Source organism: Perissodus microlepis, chromosome 17 (assembly GCF_051167445.1).
Source record: "Perissodus microlepis isolate ML-2025 ecotype Zambia chromosome 17, ASM5116744v1, whole genome shotgun sequence".
Taxonomy (NCBI): domain Eukaryota; kingdom Metazoa; phylum Chordata; class Actinopteri; order Cichliformes; family Cichlidae; genus Perissodus; species Perissodus microlepis.
In genome coordinates this window covers 35,322,274-35,339,891 of record NC_140477.1, presented here as the reverse complement: position 1 = coordinate 35,339,891, position 17,618 = coordinate 35,322,274, and the positions used below count along the sequence as shown (strand labels likewise).

At 42.4% G+C, this 17,618-nt stretch overlaps 1 protein-coding gene across 1 annotated transcript in view; it reads left to right on the top strand.

Moving 5' to 3' along the window:
• The window catches only part of zdhhc17 (zDHHC palmitoyltransferase 17), a 35,369-nt gene that overhangs the window by 14,610 nt on the left and 3,141 nt on the right, over positions 1 to 17,618 (top strand). The window contains exons 5-16 of the mRNA XM_084909796.1: positions 2,114 to 2,258; positions 2,556 to 2,620; positions 3,500 to 3,662; positions 3,818 to 3,943; positions 5,051 to 5,193; positions 6,158 to 6,260; positions 13,772 to 13,894; positions 14,498 to 14,560; positions 14,655 to 14,748; positions 16,463 to 16,546; positions 16,648 to 16,805; positions 16,949 to 17,043. Coding sequence (XP_084765922.1) covers positions 2,114 to 2,258; positions 2,556 to 2,620; positions 3,500 to 3,662; positions 3,818 to 3,943; positions 5,051 to 5,193; positions 6,158 to 6,260; positions 13,772 to 13,894; positions 14,498 to 14,560; positions 14,655 to 14,748; positions 16,463 to 16,546; positions 16,648 to 16,805; positions 16,949 to 17,043 — 1,362 coding nt within the window. The remainder of the gene's footprint in view (positions 1 to 2,113; positions 2,259 to 2,555; positions 2,621 to 3,499; positions 3,663 to 3,817; positions 3,944 to 5,050; positions 5,194 to 6,157; positions 6,261 to 13,771; positions 13,895 to 14,497; positions 14,561 to 14,654; positions 14,749 to 16,462; positions 16,547 to 16,647; positions 16,806 to 16,948; positions 17,044 to 17,618) is intronic.

Sequence of the window (17,618 nt, the reverse complement as noted above, 5' to 3'; positions counted from 1 at the left end):
GAACAATCAAGCGTTTCATTCAAAATAGTCAACAGGGTCGCAAGAAGCGTGTGGAAAAACCAAGGCGCAAAATAACTGCCCATGAACTGAGAAAAGTCAAGCGTGCAGCTGCCAAGATGCCACTTGCCACCAGTTTGGCCATATTTCAGAGCTGCAACATCACTGGAGTGCCCAAAAGCACAAGGTGTGCAATACTCAGAGACATGGCCAAGGTAAGAAAGGCTGAAAGACGACCACCACTGAACAAGACACACAAGCTGAAACGTCAAGACTGGGCCAAGAAATATCTCAAGACTGGTTTTTCTAAGGTTTTATGGACTGATGACATGAGAGTGAGTCTTGATGGGCCAGATGGATGGGCCCGTGGCTGGATTGGTAAAGGGCAGAGAGCTCCAGTCCGACTCAGACGCCAGCAAGGTGGAGGTGGAGTACTGGTTTGGGCTGGTATCATCAAAGATGAGCTTGTGGGGCCTTTTCGGGTTGAGGATGGAGTCAAGCTCAACTCCCAGTCCTACTGCCAGTTTCTGGAAGACACCTTCTTCAAGCAGTGGTACAGGAAGAAGTCTGCATCCTTCAAGAAAAACATGATTTTCATGCAGGACAATGCTCCATCACACGCGTCCAAGTACTCCACAGCGTGGCTGGCAAGAAAGGGTATAAAAGAAGAAAAACTAATGACATGGCCTCCTTGTTCACCTGATCTGAACCCCATTGAGAACCTGTGGCCCATCATCAAATGTGAGATTTACAAGGAGGGAAAACAGTACACCTCTCTGAACAGTGTCTGGGAGGCTGTGGTTGCTGCTGCACGCAATGTTGATGGTGAACAGATCAAAACACTGACAGAATCCATGGATGGCAGGCTTTTGAGTGTCCTTGCAAAGAAAGGTGGCTATATTGGTCGCTGATTTGTTTTTGTTTTGTTTTTGAATGTCAGAAATGTATATTTGTGAATGTGGAGATGTTATATTGGTTTCACTGGTGAAAATAAATAATTGAAATGGGTATATATTTGTTTTTTGTTAAGTTGCCTAATAATTCTGCACAGTAATAGTCACCTGCACACACAGATATCCCCCTAAAATAGCTAAAACTAAACACAAACTAAAAACTACTTCCAAAAACATTCAGCTTTGATATTAATGAGTTTTTTGGGTTCATTGAGAACATGGTTGTTGTTCAATAATAAAATTATTCCTCAAAAATACAACTTGCCTAATAATTCTGCACTCCCTGTATGTTACGTTCAACAATGCTAGAGCTTCACTCGAACAAACATTTGTGAACTTGAGCCAAATGTATTGTTTATTCTTTTTTCTTTTTAAACCTTAGTGTTTGACGGAGTTAAATATCGATTTTCTTTGTAATGACCACTAATAACAAGGAAGAGCTCACATGACATCCACACCTCCTTTTCGCATGTAGACAGGGGGCTGAAGCTGTCTCCTCATGAATTATTGATACATTTAATGACAGGCATCTGCACCGTCACTGATACACTGACACCAAGGAGTCGTGTGTCACCCTCTGCTTTGACCCCCAAACCACCCCCATAGCCTCCTCTCCAGCGCCCAGTAACCTTGAAAAAGCCCCCAGCCTCCTCAATCTGGATGACCTCAGAATAATAAGCAAATAACAGTCATGCTTTTGTGCAGGGAAACCGATACACACTTTAACTCTCTCAGGCAATAAAGTTAAACTGAACCTGTGAATTTCTGTCATTTTCACCTGTAGTTTCTCAAATCTTTATTGCCCTTTCTGGGACGTTTATATCGTAGACAGTGTTGGTCATAAAAAGCCAGTTTTAAGATCCAATATACTGTATGCAGTAAAAGCATGCAGCCACCATAGAAATAAAATGATAAGAAGAGACAGGCAGTCAGCCTCAAGGCTTCATCAATCATGTGAGGGCCATTTGAGACTGTAGATGTTTACCTTGGTCACCAACTCAAAGCAAGTAAGGAAGCCTGGGCCTCTAAAAGACACATCGTTTCATCTTGTGCATGCTAACAGCTGTTTTTATTTGTTACTTTCTCTAGCTGTGGAGTAAAACTTCAAGATCAGTTTGTGTGTCTTTTAAATGATCCCTTTATTGTGTGTTTATCTTTTCTAGACAAGGCCATCTATCTATGGTGGTGCAGCTCATGAAATATGGTGCTGACCCGTCTTTGATCGATGGCGAGGGCTGCAGCTGCGTCCATTTGGCCGCCCAGTTCGGCCACACTTCCATCGTGGCCTACCTCATTGCCAAAGGACAGGTAGAGAACACAAACGCTGCAGCTCAGTATTTTCACAAGAGTGAATGTGCTTATGTGGATTTTTCTGGCATATGTTTAAAAGTCTTGTTGCTGCCAGTGTGAGATACAGTAACATATATCCCTCCGCTGGTTTGCTTTCCGGTTGTTTGTTTGTTTTTTTAAAGCCACTCTGAGAGTAGTCTGTATTTTAATAATGCCAGTTCTCTCCATCAGGGGGAGCCTTATTGCCTCTCTTTTGCCTCTCCATGGCTTTTTCAGCTTCTTCAGATGTGGTAATTTGTCTTTCCTCTGTAACAGGATGTGGACATGATGGATCAGAATGGCATGACTCCACTAATGTGGGCAGCTTACAGGACACACAGGTGTGTTTGTTTTAAATGTCTGTTTTTACTTTGCATCTTTAAATTTGTCCCATCGTTATTTAATCCACAATTATGTCCAAACAGTTTATTTTAACTGGCAACACTTCACTGGTTTGTATTTCCAAATTTATTGAGGTCTTTTACAAGATGATGTCAGGGAAGCTCTGTAGCAGGACAATGGCCCTAAACATCAAACTAAATCCACCACAGAATGAATCCAGACTGAGAAAATGTGTCTTTTGGAGAGGGCCCCATTAGGAAGAGAGTCATCTCGGAGAGCTGTTGACATCAGACGTCCTTAGAATTTGCTCCCAGAGATGCTAGTGTGCTGTTATTGCTGCTGAAGGAGGTCTGCACAGTTATTTAATCCAAGACTTTCCACCAGGAATGCAATAAAGTTCAGTAAAACCACAGAAGATTCTAATTGTTTCTGTGTTTTCTTGTGTACTTGTGGCTTATATTAAGATCAGGTCCCGTTTTACAACCAATCAATTGAGGAAAAAAACAGGAAATTCCATTGGGATTGCATACTTTCCCTTACCGCTGTAATTTACCACTGACAAGATATGTTAATTCTATAGTAGAACTTAGAGTTAGTTATAGTATTTAATAATTATATGCACACTGGTCACACAAAGGCGGGTTCTTCATGTTGCTACTCAGCTTCATATGAATATTCCCTAATCAGCTGTTTTTCTGGGATTTTGCAATTTAACTTCGTGGTTCATATAGAAGAAAATGGTCGCAATGTAGCAGCGCGAAGGTTTCACGATTAGGAAGTGTGTAAATAAAACCATTTTTTTATGAAGAGCCTGTTTGTAAGATGCCCTTTACTTTAGTTTGACTCATCTTGCCTGGATCTCCTCCTCTGTGTGACAGTGTGGATCCCACCCGGCTGCTACTCACCTTCAACGTGTCTGTCAACCTGGGTGACAAATATCACAAGAACACGGCGCTGCACTGGGCCGTGCTGGCCGGCAACACCACCGTCATCAGCCTGCTGCTGGACGCCAACGCTAACGTCGATGCACAGAACATCAAGGTAAGCCACGGTTCTCTGTGAATCAGCGTCTCCCTGTAACCATGCCAGGCTGTTAGCCAGGATGGCAGCCTCTTCTGGATCTTCTTTCAGTGCGCACACAGCTAAAATATGTCTTTTAAATGTATGCAGCAGCTGTTCTTTTTGTTATTTTTCAGGGCGAAACACCACTGGATCTTGCCAAGCAAAGGAAGAATGTTTGGATGATCAATCACTTACAGGAAGCACGGCAGGCCAAAGGCTACGACAGCCCGTCCTACCTGAAGAGACTGAAGATGGACAAGGTAGAAACACAGACATGGTTACACTAGCCAGAAACCAAGCGCAGAGGCTTTGTAAATAAGTGAAAGGCACAACATCAATGCTACACAAAAAACGATTATCATTATGTAGCAGTCCAAGTCGCATTTGAAGAATAAAATCAGGTCCAGCTGTCTAAACTTTGCCATCTTTCATCTTTTCATTTCCAACAGACATGCTCAGACCAGCCTGCTCAGGCTTAGCCTCTTTCTGCACTGCCACAGCATGTCTGCAGTTGCCAGAGAGTCAGATCTGTTATGATGCATCATCATGGTCATTCACTTCCATCGTGATAAAGAACCTTTTTCTGATCAAAGTCTGAGCTTGACTGAGCCTGAATGCTTGAATGTGGGATGTGTTAAGTGGGCGTTAAAGCCAGAGTAACCTATGTCTGTGGTTAATAATTCCCACTCTCATAGAAGATACAGACTTTTTTCCCCCTTTCTCTCAAGAGATTTTTTAGAACAGTAGTTATTAACAGTGCTTAAAATTCTGTTTGAACTCTGCTTTCATTTTTCTGTTTCCATCTTTCTGTCTGTCTCCCTGGATACTCTTAGCTAATTAAGGTAAATTAGACAGAAATCTAGAACACAAACAAACTGTGAATATGTTTATAGATTTGAGAAGTAGAAGATAAACTCACCATCCCATTTTGGGGTGTCCACATTAGTCCAGCCTTTAGTTTCAGGCTGTGTGCTGTAGTGAGCTTTAGTTGTAGGTTTAGTTGTGGAATGCAGCTAACTTGATTAAATTGCTGCTTGAAATTGAGATATTTGCCATGGAAACCATTTTTTTTTTTTTACCTTCTGATCTAAAAAGCTTTAAAGTTATGGAAAATATCAATGGAGATTAAAAAAATCTGGTCAGGCTATCAATATGGATTCATTATGCAACCCAGGATCAAAAGGTCTTACGCATTTTTGTCAACATCAACTATCAAGGAGAGGGTGAAAGGACTTACAGCTTTGAGTGGTATAAACAGACAGTTAATTGAAAAATACACTTTGAAATCATGGCATCTGTCAGAAAAGTCAAACTTACCATTTCTCCCTCCCCCTCATTGTCCTGTCCACGTGTCTCTGCTCCTCCAGGAGTTCAGGCAGAAGGTGATGCTGGGAACGCCCTTCGTGGTCATCTGGTTAGTTGGTTTCATCGCTGACCTGGACATCGACTCCTGGCTGATAAAGGGCGTCATGTACGCCGGTGTCTGGGTTGCAGTGCAGTTCCTCTCCAAGTATGTCTCAATCACAACAGTACAGAGATTACTAAAGAGATTATTACATCATATTTAGCACATTTATTATCATTAGGTAATTTTGTGCATTTAAATGTTGGTTGATTAGATCTCAACTGTAGCAGTTGAACTGGAGTTCACATGAGGTGGATTTAAGAGAAAAAGTGTAACTGGATTTTCTTTTGCTCATAAATGTTTCTGTTCTGCTTTTAGTTTTTCACACCACAGGAAACATTGTTAGCTGCCAAAAGATTCGCACTCAGTCAAACACCTGACAAGGATGTGTCATTTTTAATAATCAGATAGAAATGTGTGTTGCACTAGGATGAGGAAAAATCTGTCTGTAGAGTTTAGTGTGACCATCGCGCACACCTAAGTGTCCTCACACTGCACATGAACAGAACAGAATCACAACTTGACACAGAGTCATCTCTGTCTCATCCTTTTTCAAACGCTCGGCCCCTTCTCCATGCACACATACATACAGACACTATGTTACTCATTGTTTGATCCCCATTACCACCACCATCTGGGCCTGTTGGTAGGGTTCACTGTGCCTTGCAGTTAGCTCTCTGGCTACAATAACATTCATCATCCATGGTGTCAGCTTCATATTTACTGACAATCTTGGAATTCTTACTTGGTTTAACAAATAGTCGTGTGGGTAAATGCTGTTGAGTCAAGCTGCAGTTTGTCATCAGCTAATGGCTTCGTGCATTTTTGCAGCTGTCTGACTGCAGCACAGAGAGATGAAGCGTCATACTTCCTTGAGTCCATATGTGGTCAAAAGAGGAGGGTTAAATGTGTCATTCAGGGCCAAAGTTGTGACTAAGTGGGTCAATCCAGTCTAGCAACAGTGAATGCATCACGCTGATGTGTTAAAAGTTTGCACAAATAGCATTCATGGAAAGTGTAGTGAGGTAGTGACGCCTACTGCTAAACAGCTTCTCTTCTCTCTCTGTAGGGCTTTTTTTGACCACTCCATGCACAGCGCTCTCCCTCTGGGAATCTACCTGGCGACCAAGTTTTGGATGTACACCACCTGGTTTTATTGGTTCTGGAATGATATCCTTTTGTTTTTTTCGTGGACTCCACACCACCCAATGCACAAAATATCAAAGGAACTGAAATTAGAGCACCAAGACAGCCTGCCTTTACAGGTCATGCTCACTGAGAACATATTCAGGAAGATGAAATTAGCAATTTTTGTAAGAAGGGTGAAAACAAAGCTCAGTAAAACTGGAAACCTGATAGGTCATCACTGTGACATTGTTGACAGTGACAAAAGAGGAGTAAATGGGAGTGATTCAAACAGCTGTCTAAAGCCAAAAAATAGAAATGTAATCAAATAATGTAGATGATTTCATGGTCTGGAGTTAAAAACACTTCTAGAAACACTTTCTGTGATGAGCCGCTTTGCGAGGACATCAGTCTTTACTCTCTCTGAGGAAAATTTAGTATCACTCACAATATCCGTGCAAAAAAAGTGTAAAAACTGTTTTCGGAGCAGAAAGCAGTGATATTATTTGGAGATGGTCTCAAACAGAAAACTTTCCATGAACGGTTATGTTGAATAGTTTTGGACTTTAGCTGATTTAAGAGTCTTTTGCAGAGAGAGAGACTTGCAATGTGGGGATTCAGTGTTTGACACTGCTTTATTATCAGCACTGTGGCTGCTGCTTTGAACAAGCACTAAAAGATTTAAAAAAAATGTCTCTGAGGATTCAGCTTGACGAATTCCTCAGCATCCACTGCTGATCTATTTGTTAAAAAAGGCGATCAGTTAGCTTCTTGTGAAGCTCTTTTCAGCCTGCCGCTGTCATATTTTTCTTGGACTTGTGTGTGTGACACATCATTTAACTGTAAAAATTATTGTCCACATTTTTGGGGTTAGTTCAGTTATATGTTAAAGCAGTATCTTTAATCTTGATTTATGGATAAGTCATGCTACAAAGACCCTTTCATGAATCAGTCATAAATACGAGTACATGTTTTGTAAATGTGATTGCTGGGTGTGGAGAATCTTGTACAGGGTGGGCCATTTATATGGATACACCGTAATAACATGGGAATGGTTGGTGATATTAAAGTCCTGTTTGTGGCACATTAGTATATGTGAGGGGGCAAACTCCTCAAGATGGGTGGTGACCATGGTGGCCATTTAGAAGTCGGCCATCTTGGATACAACTTTTGTTTTTTCAATAGGAAGAGGGCCATGTGACACATCAAACTTATTGGTAATGTCACAAGAAAAACAATGGTTTGCTTGGTTTCAACGTAACTTTATTCTTTCATGAGTTATTTACAAGTTTCTGACCACTTATAACATGTGTTCAATGTGCTGCCCATTGTGTTGGATTGTCAACGCAACCCTCTTCTCTGATAGCAACACCGCAGGAGAAATGCCAGCACAGGCATCCAGTATCCGTAGTTTCAGGTGCTGCACATCTCGTATCTTCACACCATAGACAATTGCCTTCAGATGACCCCAAAGATAAAAGTCTAAGGGGGTCAGATCGGGAGACCTTGGGGGCCATTCAAGTGGCCCACGACGACCAATCCACTTTCCAGGAAACTGTTCATCTAGGAATGCTCGGACCTGGCACCCATAATGTGGTGGTGCACCATCTTGCTGGAAAAACTCAGGGAACGTGCCAGCTTCAGTGCATAAAGAGGGAAACACATCATCATGTAGCAATTTCAAATATCCAGTGGCCTTGAGGTTTCCATTGATGAAGAACGGACCCACTATCATTGTTCCCCATATACCACACCAAACCATCACTTTTGTTGTTCCAACAGTCTTGGAGGGATCCATCCAATGTGGGTTAGTGTCAGACCAATAGCGGTGGTTTTGTTTGTTAACTTCACCATTCACATAAAAGTTTGCCTCATCACTGAACAAAATCTTCTGCGTGAACTGAGGGTCCTGTTCCAATTTCTGTTTTGCCCATTCTGCAAATTCTGTGCGCCGATCTGGGTCATCCTGCAGATGCTGCAGTAGCTGGAGTTTGTAAGGGTGCCATTTGTGAGTAGCTAATATCCGCCGAAGGGATGTTCGACTAATGCCACTCTCCAGTGACATGCGGCGAGTGCTACGCTGTGGGCTCTTGCTGAATGAAGCTAGGACAGCCACTGATGTTCCTTCATTGGTGACAGTTTTCTTGCGTCCACATTTTGGCAAATCCAACACTGAACCAGTTTCACGAAACTTAGCAAGCAGTTTGCTAACTGTAGCATGGGAGGTGGGTGGTCTCGTAGGGTGTCTTGCATTGAAATCTGCTGCAATGACCCGGTTACTGCGTTCACCAGATATCAACACAATTTCCATCCGCTCCTCACGTGTTAACCTCTTCGACATGTCAATGGCTGTGAACAAAGAGAAACTTGTAAATAACTCATGAAAGAATAAAGTTACGTTGAAACCAAGCACACCATTGTTTTTCTTGTGACATTACCAAGAAGTTTGATGTGTCACATGACCCTCTTCCTATTGGAAAAACAAAAGTTGTATCCAAGATGGCCGCCTTCTAAATGGCCACCATGGTCACCACCCATCTTGAGGAGTTTGCCCCCTCACATATACTAATGTGCCACAAACAGGACTTTAATATCACCAACCATTCCTGTGTTATTACGGTGTATCCATATAAATGGCCCACCCTGTAGAATAAAGCTTATACTTTTGGCAGAAGCTAACTAAAGATTAGCAGGAAAATTGCTTGTGTGAGCAGGTTACAGAGCAGTAAGTTGGAATAAAGGTGCGTTCAGAGGAGAGAGATGTTTATGCAAAGAGCAGAAGGAGCTGATTGAAAATACGTGAAACAAGTGGAATCATAAAGCTCGAGCGTGTCTAAATGAAGGAGCTCCTTAGTTTTCTGCAGCTCTGTGTTAATATTTTTGAGAGCGTGTAGTGTAGCAGCTGGTAGGTGAAGGCTAACAGAGAGTGCCTGTTGCTCCCAGCACTGCTGCTTTTTTTTTTTTTTTTTTTAAATCAGTGAAAGAATTGGCTTTCTGTTCCAAAGCTGCTAATTACAGGAAATGAAAGCAGAGGTCTCGTTTGTGGACGGCATTTAATTTTCTGCCTCGTTGCTCCCCTAATGGGAAGGGAGAGCAGGATACCTTTGGCCTGAGTTTGTTGAAAAAGATAACGCTGCTCTGAAGATCGTTTTGGTTATTTTTTTTAAATGCTGCTGGTGTCCTCGGCAGATTTCTCACGCATGTTTGGTGCACTTCGATTACATTGACCATATATTGCTGACACAGCTCTATTACAGCAGCAGACAAGCTCTTGCGCTGCCAGCTTAGGATGTGTGCATTCATCTTGAAAAAGAGCAAAGGTTTGCTGGTGATACATTGTGTTTGCACATGAATCATTTACCAAAATAAGCCCTTTGAAAGATTTCAGATTTAACCATAAATCTGTATGCAGTGAGAGGTTTCTTCTGCTTATTCAGTTGAAGGGCATGCTGATTCATGTCCCAGAGTGTGTAGGCAGGTCAGCTTTTCTTGTGCAGCGCTGCAGAGTGTGGCATGTCTGCTGGAAACCGGTCAGCCTGACACCCAGTTGTCAAGTCGACTGCTTGTTTTATACATTAGTACTCAGAATGTTTCTAATCTCATTTATGGAAATGAAGTGGTGTGCTCTCGAGAACACTGGATCATGGGGTGGCTGTAGCTCAGGTGGTAGAGCAGATCAGCTACTAACCGGAAGGCTGGTGGTTCGATCCCAAATATCCTTGGGCAAGATACTAACCAAAATGGGCTCAAAATAAACCAGATCAACCATAAAGTCCATTTAGTGTGACATTTTTGCATTACTAGAGGCAGAAAATAGCAGCTGATATACAGTATATCAATGTGAAACCAACATGTCATATTTCCATCATGTCTTCACTCCACTGACTGCATGTCTTGCTTCACCCAGCTCTTATTCCTGTTATTTATGCAACTGTGGTGGACGGAGATCAATTCAGATTTTCCAAAAAATGAGTTTAACATCGATGGGTAACTCATCTCGTCCCTCACCCATATGCTTGTCAGAAAGTTGTTCCAGCTCTATCTAGCACTTTGTTTAAGGCGTACTCGAATGTCCTCTTTGTATTCTTCAGATTGTGCTGTCATTACAGAGGCATTGGCTTACCCTCTCTGACCCTGCAGGGCCCGGTTAAACAAATTGCGCACTGAGGCCCTGCACTGGAGGTTGGACGACTCCCCAGCTTCATGCATGCCTGCAGCTCAGATGAACTTGTTTTGAACCTTGACGTCCCCCCACCCCCACCCACCTGATGCTGTGGGGAAATCCACAGATTCACACAGACTTGTAATAAGCAGGCAGTCAAAATATTAATGCACAGAATTTGACAGAAAGAGTTTGACAGACACGTTGCACACCTTTCTTCTTCCTCCCAGGTTTAAACTAAGAGTTCTGACCCACTTTCTGCCGTTGTGAGTCCATTATTGTTCTCAGGCCTGCTGTTGAAATGGGATCAAGTGACGTGGGTGGAGCTCTGTAAGAGCACGTTTAAGTCTTTTCCAGACTTGGATCATATTTCCCTCAGTACTAAGAAGGAAAAGAAGGGAAGACGTTTCTCCTAAGTGGGTTTCGAGCAGGTGAATGTCTGAAAATGGTTCAAATATGGCATTGAAATGGAAGGAGAGTATAGAGACTTGTGGCAATCATGCAGATTTTTGTTTAATCAGTATGACTATGCACCATTTATCCTGCACTTGTTTAATTATACATCTTCTGCATGCTGTCATTAGTGACATGTATGACTCTGGGAAACCTCTTTCTCAGCCTCTGTGTCAGCTGCCTTTCCACCGCCGAGGCCTTCTAAAGAAAAATGGCTGCTGTGGGGACATGCTGACCATCACTCCCCAAGGAAGCATTGAGATCCATTTGTCTGAGGATTGGCATTGATCACCGGCCCCTCTTCAGCATCTCCACTAGTCATTGAGTTAGTAGACCAATTATGTGGTTCAGAGAGTGTTTAACTTAGCGGGTCATCTCAGAGGGCGCAGTATCAGCACCCAGGTCTTTACAGAGACACTTATGAAGATCAATGCGCTCTAAGGGATGTATAGGCCTCTATCGCTTAGTCAGTGCAGTCATGGAGGTGCTGGAGGAGGGTTTTTCTCACCAACAAAAACCACAGTGGTCATAGTGCTTACAATAGTGATTTGCTGCTGATCTCTGTTATCCTGAACCCTTATTGCCGCTTCAGTGTTGTCAGTTAGGAGGTTTGGTGTAACCTGTCACGTCTCTTATTTACATGCAGCATTTTTTGACAGAAGATTCCAGAGTTCAGCATGAAATGTTTGGTGTGCATCCTCTGTGTCCAACACTTAATTAAAAAAAAAAAAAGGATCAGGTTGTGCAACTGTAGCCAATATTTGAGTCAGAAGATGATACAGCTTAGATGGTTACAATAAACGTGCTTTTTTTGAAGGCCAATAAAAAGGCCAAGCTCTCTCTTCTGGTTAAAAGGCCTAGCTTGTGACTAGAACTGCCTGTTCTCTGTTCGGTCCATATTTCATGTACCAACTTTTGGATCAATTGCAAATTAAATTATTGTTTTTCAGTCAAGTTTGAGATTTTGAAATAGGGGATTCTGACCAAGCCTGGGGTAGTTCTGACTGAGAAACTGAGCAATGCTCGCACAGCGGTGAATTTTCAGCCACAGCATGTCAGCTGAAAATTCACCACTACTTTATTGCTTGTTTTAGTGTAAACAGAAAATGATTTGGACCATAAACTATTTAGGAAAATCTTTATTAAGTTCATAAGGGAAATAAGAGAGTAATTTTTTCATAGGCTTCTCTGCACTTAGGCATCTTTTTACAGCCAGAAGAGTCGCCCCCTGCAGGCCTCTAGAAAGAATGTAGGCTCTTTTCAAAGTGCAATAGTTCTGTGATGTATCCTGGCGACTTTGCTGATGCTTTGACTTTTCCGGGCATCAGTGTGAGGCTCACATGAAATCCTTGATACATATTAAATATGCTTCAGGCGTTCAGGCTCCTCTTTGCTCATTTTCAGGTTTAGATCTTGGTAGATGGCTACATACCTGCACAACTCCAAGTATTCCCATCAGCCTCAGTGCAGCTGTGGTCATGAAGTTAACTAATTTTACCAGATATTAGTGGCGCCATCATATAGTAGTATACACCTTACACCTTAACCCAACAACCAAACGATCCTGTGTTTGGTGCCGGGTGGTGACAGATCTCTTGGAGGTTATGGCAGGAAGGGCATCTGCCAAATCAAACACGGTGGTCCACCCTCTGTGGTGACCCCCTGAATAAAGGAACAGCCAAAAGAAGCTTTCTTTCTAGTCAGCAGTTACTGTAAACTAAGATGTTGAACAAATAGTTAGCAAAACTATGTTATTGGTTATAGAATCTCTTCTTTCTGGATGCCTTAACAGACTGATACTTTATTGTGGAAATCAGCTGAATACCAAATCTAGGATCCCTGTACGTTTGGCTTGTAGTACACTTGAGTTAGAATCAGTTCAGATGTTTCAATTTCCCGAATATCATCTCAGCACATAAATGCAACACATTTGCCACCTTTTAGAAGGATCACCGTGATGTTGAGCACAGTTAATGTGCTGTTAATGGGCATCACAGTCACTAGTGTGAGGCCAGTTACACCAATTAAACCAGCTGCTATGAAAGAGTGTTTATATCTATAGACTGAAAATCATGTGGCTGTAGTTTGTTGAATCACTTTCTGCTTCATGCTTTAGTGTTGGTCTGAATTTTCTGGTACTTTTTCACATCTGCATGTTACTCCAGGTTTTTCTCAGACACAGAGGTGAGTATTTGGCAGTTTGGACTTCACAGTGTGACTCTGCTGTTTTCTCTGGGATTCAGCTGAGTCATGCACACCTGCAAAGCTGACTTAGACTGCAGCCAACAGCGCACGCTGTCTACGGGTAAACACAGGACCGTGAAACAGGCTGCTGATTTGCGTATTCGCCGAGGAATAGAGCATCTCTGTTATGATGAACTGGCCTTACATGCTCTTAGATGGATGTGTTAACTCAGTTATGTAATAACTCTGATTCTCTGTGAAATACATTAACTGTTTAAATCAGAAGCTGCTATGAGCTGCTTTGACAGGCTGACGCTCCCTCTTTAGCTTGGGTGGGTGGAGATGAGACAGAGCTGCTCCCTGCGTCACAGTTCACCTCGTAGTCAAGCTGCTATGACGAGAGAAAGTCTAACTCAAGCTGCCGTCAGTGTAGTAACACTTCCTGAAGCAACAGATCGGGCCGGGTGTTTCTATTCTCTTGCACAATAATGCAGTAGTTTCCAGGGAAAGTAAATTCCACGCTGCTTCTCTTATAACTCAGGAATGTGAAACATTCCCAGCTTAGAATGGGTTTCAAACAGTTTGCTGATAAAGTGTTACATCTCCAACAAGATAAATGTGTCTAGACGTGGCTGAAGCACGATGCTGTTTCTTATCGCCTTACATCGGCCACCGGGGCTGTTACACTGGTTTAAACCGAGGAGCTCACCGTTAAAGTAACAAATGGAATCCTGTCTTCTTCCTTGACCTCATGCACATCTCCCCTTTGCCACCGTCCACGTGCCCTTCCTCATTAACACCCTGGCTCTGTTCTACAACTTTGGTAAATCCTGGAAGTCTGATCCAGGAATCATCAAAGCATCCGAGGAGCAGAAGAAAAAGGTAAAACCTGTTAATTTTTTGGGGGTGTATTTCACAGAGAGGCTGTTCTTGTGGACTGAGCTTAGTGTTTGTTTTGACGTGTTGGTGTATGCTGGCATGAGGGCTAATGTCTCTCTCTTCCTCTCATTATCACACACTAATAGGAGACAACAGAGGCTCTTCTTGTTATCGGGCCCCACATCCCCATCCTGTGATTGATGAGAGCTAAATTTACCCTGCATTGTTAGCACAGTGCAGCGGCTGGGCAGTCACCTCAGAACAAAGGCTACAGAGCCCTCTGTTCCCTGTGGAGGATCCCCTTCCAACTCTTGCTGTCCTTTGATGTCGAATTTTGGATTTATTTACTTTGAGATTTGTTGTTAAAGCAAGCTGATAAAACACAAGAGGAACAACATTAGCTAACGCAGGAACTGGGCCGTAAAAAGAAAGAAATTGAATTGAGATCTTAAATTCATATAAGCCTTTGTCCCAATTCACTGTGAGTCAGCCAAGCTTCCAGTGTGAGCATTCAGCCTCAGCTTGGTCTTGTGTTGCAATGCCAAAGATGAATTTCTAGGGTTTTCATTCTCTCTCTTTCTCTTTTTTTTTTTTTACCCTCCCCAGACAATTGTGGAGCTTGCAGAGACAGGCAGCCTGGATCTGAGCATATTCTGCAGCACCTGTTTGGTAAAACTCTTTTGTTTGTTTTTGCCCCCAAGCAAACTGTAACTTCCAGCAAAACAGATAACGCTAAAGACGTATCATTTGTTTTTCCCCGCAGATACGGAAGCCCATTCGGTCCAAACACTGCGCCGTGTGCAACCGCTGCATTGCCAAGTTTGACCACCACTGTCCCTGGGTGGGGAACTGTGTGGGTACGTTAAGAACCAGCACTGCAGATTTACGAGGATCACAACAGCACATGCACTTCCAAAGAGCTCATGTTTTTCCTCCCCACATTCACAGCTGTCTTTTTTCATTGTGTTTTATAAAAGCTACAGCTAAGCTGTTCTGACTGAAGGCTCTGCTTTCAATTTACTCTGCTGCCGCACAACTGAGAGACAAATAAGTGTATATAGGTTTTTACTGCCAGGTCGTGGAACACTAGCAGGGCCGTAGTGTAGATCGCCTTAAGGTTAGAGTTAATGCACAGCCACTAAGACAAATAAACAAGCAGGTAATAATTTGTCATAGAAAGTAAAGAACCTGTAAAAACAAAGAGTCGAGGCAACAATGACGACTGGTTTAATGACAGGGTGCAGGAAATGAAGAGGAGCACAAAGCAAACCAGCCTTAAAATGAAGTGCTAATGGAAAGTATGTGTGCTGAGGATTGTGGTGTGAAAAGCAGTGTGTAGATAATAGGGGAAGGAAGGCGTGGCAGAGGGCTTGTAACACTTTGAAAGCATGCGGTCAGAATGAAGCTTTGAAAGTGAGGAAACAGTCTGAACAAACAGCAGGTCCCTCCTCCTGACAGTCCTCTCAGCCTGCTGGCACCACAGAGCTCATAAACCCAGTCAATACAATTATATACACTGAATTGAATATTACTAATATTAAAATATTGTATTTTTACCCAAAAACTGCTGCGCAACTGTAGCGTAACAAATCATACAACATGCCTGCATACCCCCAAGTTAATGAATGTTTTCCTGCACAATAAAACTGGGTCCTTAAATCCTGAAGTAAAAGAATTCAATTTTTTGATTAAACAAATGTAACCAGTAATGTTAGCTGGGCCAAGCTAATGTGTCATATCGTGTGCAAGCTCTACTTTTGGCCCATTGTAAAGTCTCTCTCTGAACACTGGAATAGGTTATTTAAGGTTATTTTAAAGCCTGTCCTACTCAAATATGTGATTCTCATGGACATTTCATGCACAGACACTCAGGATGGTATACATGTAGGTTGAAAATGTATAAAAGCAATCAGATGATGCACAGTGTCTCTGCTGGTCCATCCATCCACATTTTAAAGTTGTTAAGAAGTATTTTAACAACATTTAACTAGTTAAAACCTGCAGATATGTGTGCAAAACCTTCAGTAAAAATGTAGCTGAACTTCAAGAGAAAAGGATGAACAGCTGATATTTTTTGTTTAGCACATGCCAAAGTTTCCTTGATCTCTGTAGAGAGTCAGAGTCCAGTATTTGGCAAAAGTCTGGGTTAGAGTCGATGTCAAGACTGTTATCTACAGAGATACAGTCCATCTTCATTTCAGAGAGAGTCAAGTGGATCAGACTGCTCTTTATTGTCCAGCACAGCACGAGTCCAACCAGGAACTTGATGCTCGGAGAAGAAAGAGAGCTTAACCTGGAGCACAGGAAGTGTGGGTGAAAGTAAAGGTGCAGTTTTGTGGAAGAACAGAGCCACGTGTGCATGAGCAGCGATTATTCGAGTGACAGGGCAGAGTTTTAAGGGAGAAGCTCAAATCAAGTAATCATGTTCTTAACTTGAAGCACTGCATTAATGAATGATGGGAATTACTTCTGCATTTCTCTGTTATCTAACCTTCAGTTCTGTTCAAACAATTAAACTGAGAACTGGACGTGTATCGCTGTGACATTAGGACACTTGTTTCTTGTGTACAGGAAGTGGGAATCACCGCTACTTCATGGGTTACCTCTTCTTCCTGCTCTGCATGATCTGCTGGATGATGTACGGCTGTATCTCCTGTAAGCAGAACATACCACTTTTAAAAATGTTGCTCATTTCTCACGCCGCTCCTGTTTCTCTGCTAACGCCTTTGATTCTCCCTCACTCCTCCCCCAATCAGACTGGAGGATCCACTGCGCCACCAGTTACGCCAAGGATGGTTTCTGGCTCTATCTGACACAGATTGCCTCCTGCTCCCCTTGGATGTTCTGGATGTTCCTCAACAGTGTCTTCCACTTCATGTGGGTGGCCGTGCTCATCATGTGTCAGCTCTATCAGGTACGAGTTTACGTTATGTTTACATCGGAAAAAGCAGAGAGGTGGTGTTGTGATATAAGTGAGAACAGCTGTAATCGCTTTGACTCTCAGTAGCGAGTTACGTGCTACATTGCGGCTCACCTCTTTGCTCTGACATCTTGTAGATCGCCGCTCTCGGAATCACCACCAACGAGAGGATGAACGCTCGGAGATACAAGCACTTTAAAGTTACAGCCACCTCCATCGAGAGCCCCTTTAAGTAAGCAACCTTCATTCTCACCAGCTCACTGAAGCTGCAGCTGAGGTTAAACCATTGTCTCATCCAGCAGAGGATGCTTCTGCACAGTGAGGGGAAAAAGGAGTTTGTGGTTTTCTTACATTCTTAAAAGTTTAACGACACCAACTTCTCCCAGCAGTGTTGTCTTTTTTAAACTCACTTCAGTGTAAGCATCATTTTAAATATTATTTCCAAAGAAACTATTGAGGGTGAGAAACAGAAATTTTTTTAAGTCAAAAAGTGAAAAACAAGAAAACAGAAGCAGGGTTTTTTCTATTTAGTGATTTCTTTCTAAAATGGACAATTAGCAGCTGTTCAGGTCAGTTTCTCGGCTTTGAATTTCCTCAAAAAAGTGAAAGATTTTTGGTTGTTAGTTGGTACCATAACAGGAAAATGCATCAATTTGAAATAAGGCAAAATAGATTCAGGACCTTTACTGAACTGATTAAGTTTAGGGGGAAAAAACATTTCTAAACAGTACTGGCATATAGTCGAACACTAGATATTAGTACTAGATAGTGCAGGTAATTTCACTCAGATGTATCATTGTATTAAAT